This window comes from Pipistrellus hanaki (genome assembly GCF_964339955.1).
Source record: "Pipistrellus hanaki genome assembly, chromosome: 10".
NCBI classification, from domain to species: domain Eukaryota; kingdom Metazoa; phylum Chordata; class Mammalia; order Chiroptera; family Vespertilionidae; genus Pipistrellus; species Pipistrellus hanaki.
The window spans coordinates 34,190,889-34,202,904 of NC_140512.1; the positions used below are offsets into that span (position 1 = coordinate 34,190,889).

At 33.7% G+C, this 12,016-nt stretch overlaps 1 protein-coding gene across 6 annotated transcripts in view; it reads left to right on the top strand.

Moving 5' to 3' along the window:
• The window catches only part of PHF14 (PHD finger protein 14), a 145,793-nt gene that overhangs the window by 58,177 nt on the left and 75,600 nt on the right, over positions 1-12,016 (top strand). For all 6 annotated transcript variants that reach the window (XM_084897097.1, XM_084897098.1, XM_084897095.1 and 3 more), the window contains 2 exons: positions 4,979-5,029; positions 5,154-5,275. In XM_084897097.1, the coding sequence (XP_084753223.1) occupies positions 4,979-5,029; positions 5,154-5,275 (173 nt within the window). The remainder of the gene's footprint in view (positions 1-4,978; positions 5,030-5,153; positions 5,276-12,016) is intronic.

Consider the following 12,016-nt stretch of genomic DNA (forward strand, 5'->3'; position numbering starts at 1 on the left):
TAAATTAGTTTTAAAGATTCACAGTGGCATCTTATTTAATAAGGTTAGAGCTTAAGTCCTAAGAATTTGAAAATCTGGAATATGTTTATTATATATTTTTTAAATTTAATTTTTACTTAATTATACATACAATTTTTATGGATTCATCCCTACTGAAATGACTAAAGGTTACTATGTCTTATGTCCTTTTCTTAATTTACTTATTATTTTATACTGTTTTAATTAAATTATTATAGTTCTATGAGGAAAGTTTTATTTGGAGGCTTTACATATCAGTTATTATTGAGTCTATTGTGAGACTCAAAGTGACTATTGAGTCACTAAACAGATTATATATAACCTCTGTCTTTCATTCTTAGAAGAAACCCTGGCAAAATTTTTGTGGTGGAACTGGTCCATACTTAACTCACTTTGGCTCACTTGGAAGAGATTCATTGTGGGTGTTTTGGAATCTTATTTGGAACCCAAAGGCTTCAATTGTGTTTTTTGCCTCTTGGAAATCCATAATTTTTCTTTATCTCCAGGAGTATGGAATAAAGAGAATAAAGGATAGCAAAGCTTTAGGATTTTATTTATTTTGAATATACCATTATCTGTGAGAAGGGTTTTACAGGACTACCTATTATATAAAATGTATATTTTAGTTTATATTTTTAGGTTTACAGTTGTTTTAATTTAAAATGTAAACCCAACTGGTCATGATTTTCTTTTGCTTCTTTCATGTATTTTCCTAACCCTGTTAATATAAATCAGATTAGATAAAAATAAACCCTACAGCCAATGGATAAGAAGGGAAAACACTCCCTTACAGTGCTCACTACTCCATCTGTTGGATGCGAGCAGCCAACAGAGACAGATGGTACTTTGTTCAATCTGATTTATATATGTAACTAACATTTTTCTATTGCTTATTTCATGAGTTTTATACAATGTGTGATTGTTTTCAATATATTGTTCTATAATTGGAAAACATACTTATTTTTAAGAATATATATGTAAACTTTATATATATGTGTATATACATATACACACACACATATATAATTTATATAGAAGCATTTTGAACAGCTGCTAGATAGCTACTGGCATTTAGTCCTTAGTATAAATATGAAGATATTTGGCTTTATCTAGTTTTTCAAGGTTTGAGTTACTTGTCCTAATTAACATTGAATTTGAAATTTTGCTCAAGAATAAGCATATATATATATATATATATATATATGAATAAGCATATATATATATATATATATATATAAATTAAGATAGTGAGTCATTCCTTCTATTTTATCTGGCTGCATCATAATTTATTTATTAAAATATATTTTTATTGATTTCAGAGAGAGGGAGATGGAGAGGGAGAGATGGAAACATCAATGATGATAGAGAATCATTGATCTGCTGCCTCCTGTATGCCCACACTGGGGATTGAGCCTGTAACCTGGGCATGTGCCCTGACTGGGAATTGAACCATGACCTCCTCCTGGTTCATAGATCGACGCTCAACCAGTGAGTCATACTGGCCAGGCTCATGGCTTACCTATTAATTGTTGTTTGTGTAAATGTTGATTTGTCATAAAAAAGGTAAATATTGTATTTAACTACAGAGAAAACTGAACATATGAATGTGTAAAACTCATCCTATGATATTAAAGATAAAGATATGGAGGTACTGTCTTCTAGCTTTAAAATTAGTTCATTTGTCAAATGAATCATTTTAACCTTGTGAAAATCATCATGCATAAAACAATTGCATATTAAAATAACCTCAGTTCTAAAGAACTAATTTAAATTTGTTACATATCTTCTAGTCCAAATGAAGTTATTGAAACATTTAATTGTTTGTTCTTGATGAATAAGCTACTAAAATATTTTATTATTTTCTAATACCATTTCATTCTCTTTGTGGATGTTTTTATCACCTCTTGTTTTCAAGTAAATGTACCACACACAGTTAAAGAGCCAGGTGATCTAAGCAGCTCAGGTTGAATTGTTCTTTAGGCAAATAAAGTTCTTAAAATATAACAAACCAAAAAAATAGTAATGTGTCAAGATTTGGAGTGATTTTCAAACTTTCCATTTGCTTTTAATAGCTTAATAATTTGCAAAAGGAACCACAATTTGGAATTGAACCTTCAGTTGATCATTTGGAACTTCTAGATAATGTGTCTGTATTAAGTTCTAAAGCACATAATTGTTAAACAAAATTCTATTTACACCCCATTACTTTATTTTGTTTATAAAATAGTATCAGCCCCAATGTATATCATAAAATTTCCACCTGGTTTTGAATACTTCCATATATCTAAGATGCGGCAAGCTCTTTGATAATTGAAATTTGTTGGATGAGCCAAACACGTTTTTGTTTTTCTTTCCTTTTACTTTTTTGCATAATTTCTCCCACTTTTTCACTGCCCTAACATTTTCTAATTCATTCAGGAGCACTATGTGTAAGATATGTTCTGTTGTGATCATAGGCAATTATGAGTTGTCATGAGTATTTCATTGAAACTAGAAAGAAACCAATAGCTCTTGGCATTTTCTTAGAGGAGTTGGTATTGTCAAGAGTTGTGTTTGGAATAAATTACCTTATATATTTGTGTGTGAATATTAGTTATGTGATAAATGATGAAGCTTGCTATAATTTACTTTGGTAATGGATCATGGTAGTCACTATACTGTGTAGGATAGCAAATATGGTAGAATACAGTGTTAATTTGAGATATGAAGGTCTTCTCTTCATTGGGTACAATTCTCTAACTTATTTGTTTCAAAAGGTAAGAATTCATTTAGGCATTATGATGTTACAGCTTAAGTATTCAAGTGAGAGTTAGATATTTCTTTTCTCATGATTTTTTGCTTATCTCTATTTGGGATTAAATTTATTAATTTGGATTTGGCATGCAAAAAAAAATTACTGAATTGGGAGTTGAGACACCTGGGTTGGAAGTTTAGCTCTGTTAATTATCAGCTGTGTGATCATTAAGTCACTTCCCTAGACTGCTTTTTCAAAGCTCTAAGACAATTTCATTTCATATTCTTACAATAATATTTTTCTGACTAGAAATTGTTTCTCTTACGGCTAGTTATTTAAAATTACTACAGGAATACAGCAGTGATTATTATTTAGTAATAAATGCACTTAATGTAAAATAACTGTTTTAGATACTTATAAATACACTTACTCATTTTTAAAATAGCGTTTAATTAAATATAATATATGCATATTTATATAAGAAGGAAGTTATAAATATAGAGAAGTGTAACTATGCCATCACTTGTTATGATTATTTATTGGCATTATGGTGCCTTTTGACACTAATTGTAGTGTATGAAAAACTTCCAATTGATGGAGTCATTCCAGATGCTTGAAGATTAAAAGTATTAATTATAAATTGTAAATAATTGTATGTCTTCTAAAGAATTGAAAACATGAACTTGGAGTTTTCACCTATATATTTCAAAAATCATTTCACTGATTAGATGATTCAAAAACTAAATGATTCACTTGCTGTTTCAATACCTAAAAGTTGGGTTGAATGAAGAGAAGAAATATGGCAGTGTGTGAAGGCGTGTTGAGCATTCTGGCATTCTAAAATGTTTATAGAACTAAAATGAGTAATTTGAATATTTTCCCTTTGATTTTGGTTATTCTGGTCACCTTAATTGAAATAACTTATATGAAAAAATTATGCAAATTTGGAAAATAGCTTATTAGAGAAGGAAGCAATAATTTATCCTTTTTAAAAATTGATTTCAGCCGGGACCGGTTTCGCTCAGCGGATAGAGCATCGTCCTGTGGACTGAAGGTCCCGGGTTCAATTCCGGGAAAGGGCATGCACCTTGGTTGCGGGCACATCCCCAGTGGGGGGTGTGCAAGAGTCAGCTGATCGATGATTCTCTCTCATCGATGTTTCTAACTCTCTATCCCTCTCTCTTCCTCTCTGTGAAAAATCAATAAAAAAAAATTGATTTCAGAGAGGGATGGAGGGAGGGAGGGAGGGAGGGAGGGAGGGAGGGAGGGAGGGAGGGAGGGAGAGAGAGAGAGAGAGAGAGAGAGAGAGAGAGAGAGAGAGAGAGAGAGAGACATTAGTCAACAGAGTGGCAAACCGAGGCTCGCATGCCACATTTTGCTGACCACTGCCCTAGCCCTGTGGTCCGCAAACTGCGGCTCTCAAGCCACATACGGTTCTTTGACCCCTTGAGTGTGGCTCTTCCACAAAATACCATGGCCTGGGTAGTCTATTTTGAAGAAGTGGTATTAGAATAAGTTTAAGTTTAAAAAATTTGGTTCTCAAAATAAATTTCAATTGTTTTACTGTTGACAATTGGCTCTGTTGTCTAAAGAGTTTGCCGACCACTGCCCTAGCCGGTTTGGCTCAGTGAATAGAGTGTCAGCCTACGGACTGAAGAGTCCCAGGTTCGATTCCCAACAAGGGCACATGCCTGGGTTGTGGGCTCAGTACCTAGTATGGGATGTGCAGGAGGCAGCCAATCAATGATACTTGGTCATCATTGATGTTCTGTGTCTCTCTCTCTCCCTTCCTCTCTGAAATCAATAGAGAAATATATATATTTTAAAAATTGATTATGTATGTTGCATAAACATGCATGCATACCCACATACATGGTCATACAGTCGATGTAGTATGAGTCTAGGTTTAGCATTTCAGCTGTAAAAGTCGTCTAAGTTATGAAAATTTAAATTTTCTGCATAAATCATAATTCTATATGAATTATTTAAAAAATATTCAGACTAATTTTGGATAACTTCCTCTCAGATACCTGTCTTATTTAAGTGTTTAATTTTTCATGTTTTTTTCCCTGAGACATAAATAGTACAATAGAGCTATACAGCATTATTTAGAAATACTAATTTTCTAAGTACTTAACCTAAGCAGTAACATTTAACAGAGAAAAATGTTTTTATCATTAATTAAACATTAGATATTTTTATGGATTTCTTTTTTTTTTTCTTTAGAGAACCAGAGGACGGAAACGAAGCTTCATACCTGATGAAGAAAAACATGAGGTTGGATTAAGTTAAGCATTTTTTATATAGTCTAAACTTTGAAAAACTTTTTTGCTAAAAATTATTTGTTTTCCTCATAGCCTGATTTTGTTTTATGTTTTGTATTATTCTCCTGGGATGGCAGGAAAGAGTTCCTAGAGAGAGAAGACAGAGGCAGTCTGTGTTACAGAAGAAGCCCAAGGCTGAAGATTTAAGAACTGAATGTGCAACTTGCAAGGGAACTGGAGACAATGAAAATCTTGTCAGGTAAGTTGGATTCTGAGTCTTTGTCTTTAGGGGTTAAAGACTGCATTTTCATCATTTTCTCATCATAGATATAATGGGGGGAAAAGCACAGTGCAGGACCTTTTATAAAACCTTTTATTAAACCTGCCACACATTGGATATTCTCTGGAGTTAGATGTAATTAGGAGCGATAATCTGAATTTTGAATACAAGAGAAGTTGACAATACTCTGCTTATAAAGGCCACAGAAACATTTTGTACTAAGATTGTTTTATCTCATTCAATACTGAAATTACTAAGTTCTCTTAGCATGTTATAGAACTTAAAGTTTATTAGCAATAGCAAGAAGGTAGAGATACTTTTCATTGATAAGATCTCTATCAGTAGTTCTTTACTGTTTATGAAAACAAATGTGTTGAATGCTTCTCTCTTGTGAAATAAAGAAAGGTGAAAAGATGGCCGAGATAGATTTTACTTTGTTTTTTGTTTTGTTTTGTTGTTTGTTTTGTTTTGTTACCTTTTTTTTTTAGTAGACATAATGCTAATTAGGAATCTCAGCTGATATTGCTATTCCTGATGGTCCAGACACTCCTAAATTTAGCCATTTGCCTCTTTTTCTGAGATGAAGAAATTGCTCAAAGCCTTGGGTGAGATGGAGGAATAGGTGGGTGAACTAAGGAAACCTCATTTAAAAGAGTTATCACCTTTTCAGAGGACAGTGACATCTTTTAGTATGTCAAGGGAACCCTTTTTGATTTCTTGAAAAATCTATTAAATTATATGAGGGCCCAGACATTAAAAGTTTCAAAAGCAGTAAATTGATAAAACATGTATTAGTACTATTAGATGATTTTAAATATTTGCTTCCAAAATGATATCATTTATTTGTCATTAAAATTATAATTTCTATTTGTTTTAATTCCTCATAAAAAGGCGAGAAGGTTTGAATTTATGAGTTTTTTATACTATCATTGAAGAAGATAAGGGGAGAATTAAGATTATAGTGAAAAAATACAAAGTGCTTCAACAAACTCAAGAAAGTATGTAACATGTGGCCAGTGTTTCTTGAATGTCATGGGAATTCTCCTTGAGGTTAAACTCATTTAAATTTAGGGAAAAGTAGTTCTAATGATAGAAGATACCCATGAATAATTCTGACCACAATGCAATTTTCTAATTTATTAAAAAATAATTCCAAGCAAAGCATAACATAATGGAGTGCATGAAACAATGAAACAACAAAAGTGAATAAACAAAAGGGGAAAACAAACCCTATAAAAACAATCTTATATAGTAGACAAAATTCACTATAGGGGAAATTTCCTTGGGGTTGAGGATGGCATTGTTGTGAATGATCAATTTGAAACAATCATTTAAAACATAGAGAGCTGATTATCTCCTTTTTAATTAATTGAACCTATAGGAAATATCTATTTTCATACTTATTTATTTTTAACTAATAGGTTCAGGCCTTTTTACTAAAAAACCTATCTATTTTTACCAGCTTTTTATTTATTTATTTGATCATGTATTTGAAAAAAATAATCCAGGAAATAAATACAACTTTTATTTTAAAAACTACTTTTACACATATTTAGTTGTATTAAGAAGATAGGCACCATTTTTCTTGTATTTTTGATAATATTTTTGAATAATATTAGTCTTTCATCTCACTTTTTTAATTAGTTTCCGTTATAAAGTTTTCGTTCCTAATTGCATTATTATAGCATGCCAGTGTCTGGAATTTTGTGAAAGACTTCTTAGAAAGTAAAGATATTTTTGTTACTAAGGAAATGACTGGTATCCAAGCCTTCTTCCATGGTTTTACCTTATTAAGAAGATAACATCACAGATTTTCTTCAAAGGATTTAAAGAGATAATGAAGAGGATTTAAAAAGTTTTATAAATATTATATATTAATGTATTTGAGAACAAAATAAACTGGATATAAAGCAATGCCATAAAATGTTTTATGGTTATAATGTGGTTGCTCCATAAAATGAAAATTAAAAAATACACATTGAGTTTAAGCACTATTTGCTCTTGAGTTCAAGAAGAATTACAATTCATGTAAAATTTAATATGTTTAAAAAGGTAATTTATGAGCTAATATCTGCCATTTCCCTTAACATCTCTTTTGTTTTGTAACTGGCACCATCATTGTTTACAAATTCCCTAAAAAGTACACATATTTATGATTAAGTTGCATCTTAATATTACATTTTTTTGTAACATTTAATTTTAAAACTTTATTTTCTCTAAGGATATATTTCAGCGCTTGGTTAGGATTACATTATACTTATTATATGTATGTCTATTAGGTTCTCATAAAATTAAACTTCTTGTGTCATAATTTAATTAATAATCTCTTATTGAATACACCACATTTATTTCTCAAGTTTCTTTGAACAAGCAAATATGATTCACTAGAACCTGCTGTTTAGCAGCTATGATTTTGAAACCACACTTCTCTATGTAATTCAGGCTATATAAAAATTCCTTCTTAATTATTTCCTTGCTTTTTTGGTTCTTTGTATATATGTATATGTCAATTTATATGTATAATTTTTTACTATTACTGGGAAATTGCATTTAGTTTATCAGTCAGTTGTAATAGTAGGTTCCAACTGTTATTTTTTGTTTTGCCTCTTTAGCTTTCCTCAGGTCTTCTTATAGCAAGTAATTTAGCAATTTCTGTGTTTCAATTTTCCCTTTATTGTACATGGTAAAAATCACATTCTGCTCCATTAGGGACTGTTAATAATTAATGAGTGATAGTAAATTCTTTCCATATTAAATAGTGCAGCAGTGATATAATTTAGTAATACAAAGGATACACATATATGTGTATTCTGATATAAAGGTTCCATTTGGTAAATATGTTCCAGTAATAATAAATGCTTAAATGTTTTACCTTTCAAAGAATGTGTATGTTCTGTTTTTGTAAATAATTCTAGAATATGTGGGACAAAACAATTGAATTTGTTGAAACTCCTTCTTCTGAAGTGATTAGATTGAACTATTTCCATTAGACATGGAAATTAAATTACCTGATTCCACTGGTTGGACATCCCTCTCACAATACAGGACTGCTGACTCCCAACTGCTAACCTGCCTCTGCCTAATTGCCCCTAACCACTTCTGCCTGCCAGCCTGATCACCCCCTAACTACTCCCTTGCTGGCCCAATTGCCCTTAACTGTTCGACCCTGCTGGCCTGGTCACCCCTAACTGCCCTTTCTGCTTGCCTAATCACACACAACTGCCCTCCCCTGCAGGCCTGGTCTCCCCCAACTGCCATCCCCTGTAGGTCTGGGTTCCCCCACCAACTGCCTTTCCTTGCTGGCCTGATCTCCAACAACTGACCTCCTCTGCTGGCTTTGTCACCCCAAACTGCCCTCCTCTGCTGACCCGGTCACACCTAACTGTTCTCGCTGTGGCCTGATTACCCACAACTGTCCTCCCCTGCAAACCTTCCCCCCAAACTGCCCTCCCCTGCAGGCCTTGTACTCCACCACTGCCTTCCCCTCCAGGTCTGGTCTCCCCCAACAGTCCTTCTTGCCTGGTCTGTCCAAGTGCCCTCCCTTACAGGCCTGGGTTTCCCCCCAACTGCCCCTTCCTTCCTGGACTGGTCTCCCTCAACTGCCCTTCTCTGCTGGCCTGGTCACCCCTAACTATCCACAACTGCCCTCCCCTGCAGGCCATCTTGTGGCAGCCATCTTGTATCCACATGGGGGCATCCATCTTTGACCACATGGGGGAAGCCATCTTGTGTCTTGGAGTAATGGTCAATTTGCATATTACTCTTTTATTGGATAGGATGGTGTATGTCTAACCTTGCTTTTCTTTTTTGAAAGTATAACCACCTTATCCTTGTATAGCTCTATGTTGTTCAATTCACTGAACAAGAGTCCCATCCTGGTGGTTAGTGACTCACACACTTTATAGAAAGTTGCATTAAGGAATCACTGGCAAGATATTAAATCTTCCTAATTTTTATGTTAGATTTAATTTTGTAAAAAGGCAAAGATAAAGTAGCATATCAGATGGCTCAGAAGATCCAAGGACTTCCTATCTCTCTTAGTCTTTATAAATTTTAACTTCTATATTGAGATATGTGATTCATCTGAAATTAGTTTTTGTTTATAGGTTCAGGTGGAGTTAAGGAAGCTTTGTTTATTATCCCATGTGGCTTTCCAGTTTTCTAGCACCCTTTGATAAAAATACTTGTCTTTCCCCAATAAGTTGCTTTGGTGCCATTGCTTAAAAATAAATTTATTTTTTAAATGTGGGTCTATTTCTAGACTTTGTATTCTCTTCCATTAAGCTAATGTATCAATTACCTTGATTGTTAGTGGCTAGAGTAAGCTTTTTTGTTATACTAGATCATTTGTATTTCCATATTAGTGTCAAAAACAGCTTGTCTATTTTCATTATAAAAGAAAGTATGACATCAGAAGAAAAAAAGCACAGGCAGCAACAACAAAAATAGATAAATTGGAATCATTTTTGTGTAGCAAAGGGTACAATAAAGCGAAAAGGTAACCCACAAAATAGGAGAAAATATTTGCAAATCTTATATCTGATAAAGGGATTATCAAGAGTATATAAAGAACTAAAACTCAATATCAACAACAAAAAAAAACCTGATTAAAAATTAGCAAAGGACTTGAATAGACATTTCTCCAAAGAAGATATGAAATAACCAATAAGCACATAAAAAGATGTTCAACATCAATGATCATTAGGGAAATTCAATGAAGTACCACCTCAAACCATTAGAATGGTTATTAGAACATAAAAATGAAAATAAACAAGGAAACCCAAAAAAATAACAAGTGTTGGTGAAGATGCAAATAAATTGGAACCTTTTTGCACTGTGGTAGGAATGTGAAATGTTGTATTCACTATGGAAAACACTATGGCGGGCCCTCAAAAAATTAAAAATAGATTTGCCATATGATCTAGCAATTCCACTTTTGGGTACATACTCAAAAGAATTGAAAGCAGAGACTCAAAGAGATATTGTATATCCTTGTACACAGCAGCATTATTGGCAATAGCCAAAAGGTAGAAGCATCCCATTCTCCATTGGTGGGTGAATAAACAAAATGTGATAAATACATACCATGAAATATTGTCCAGCCCTAAAAAGGAAGACAATTCTGATACATGCTATGACATGAAAGAACCTTGAAGGCTTTATGTTGAGTGAAATAAGCCAGTCATAAAAGAACAAATACTGTATGATTCCCTTTGAATATGAGGGAATTGGAATAGTCAAACTCATAGAGACAAAGTAGAGTGGTGGCTGCCAAGGACAGAGTGACTGAGTAGTTCATGTTTAATGGGTACAGAGTTTTGGTTGGAGAAAATGAAAAAGTTTCAGAGATGGATGGAGGTGATAGTTATACAACTGTGAATTTACTTAATGCCTGCGAACTGTCCACTTAATGGTTAAAGTGGTAAATTTTATATGTATCTAACCATAATTTTGAAAAAAGCCTACTTGGGTTATGGTTAGCTTTGTTTTGAATACATGGGTGAATTTGGAGAGCATTAACATCTTAACAATTTTGCCTTCTAATAAACTAAACAGGTATATTTTTACATTTATTCATATATTCAGATACCTTTTCTTTTCCTCATCAGTGTTTTTGTAATTTTCATTATAGAAATCTTGCAAGTCTATTATTAAATGTATTCCAAAGTATTTAATATTTTTTGATGCTATAGTATAGGAAAACTTGAAATAATTTTTTTTTTAAATCCTCACTCAAGGATTTTTTTTTCATTTATTTTTAGACAGAATGGAAGAGAGAGGGAAAGACAGAGAGAAATATATATATATCTATTTTTTAATATATTTTATTGATTTTGTACAGAGAGGAAGGGAGAGAGAGAGTTAGAAACATCGATGAGAGAGAGTCATCGATCAGCTGCCTCTTGCACACCCCCTACTGGGGATATGCCTGCAACCAATGTACATGCCCTTGACCGGAATCGAACCCGGTTCCCTTCAGTCCCCAAGCCGACTCTCTATCCATTGAGCCAAACCAGTTTCGGTCAGAGAGAAATATTGATGTGAGAGAAACACATTGATTGGTTGTCTCCTGCACGAGCCCCTACCAGAGCTTGGGCCTGGGAGGACACTGTAACTAAGGTATGTGCCCTTGACCAGAATCGAACCAGGGACCCTTTGGTCCTCAGGCTGATGCTCTATCTACTGAGTCAAATTGGCTAGGGCTAAATACAAATTTTAACCGCTTATGCAAGTGTTGAGAGGTGCCAGGTATTGAGGGGTCACTTAAGATCACAAACCAAACTGAAAGTTACAGTTAAAATTACTTATTACAATATCATAAGCAAGAGGCGAAATAGGAATGGTTGCTGGCTCCTCCAAATGTTCCATTTCCCCCACTAAACAGAACTTGGTAAGGTCAAATGGATCACTGCAGACATTGGGTGAGGTATGGGGCATTGATGTCTCTGCCGACAGAGCCCTGAACAAAAGAATCTTTCTGTTTTATGGACCCAGGGGGTAGATGGGGTAGAACTGAGTCAGTTGATAATAGTATCTTTAAGATCCCTACCTCAACAAGGGGATCTTGGGGAAGGTGCAGGAGTAGTGTTTTAGTCCAGCTCTTCCTCCCCCCCACAAAAGGAGGCCTTACAATCCTGGAATAAATCCTTCCTGATCATGAGGTATAGACTCTTTTATATATTTTTGGAGTTTATTCGCTAATATTTTGATAAGGGCTTT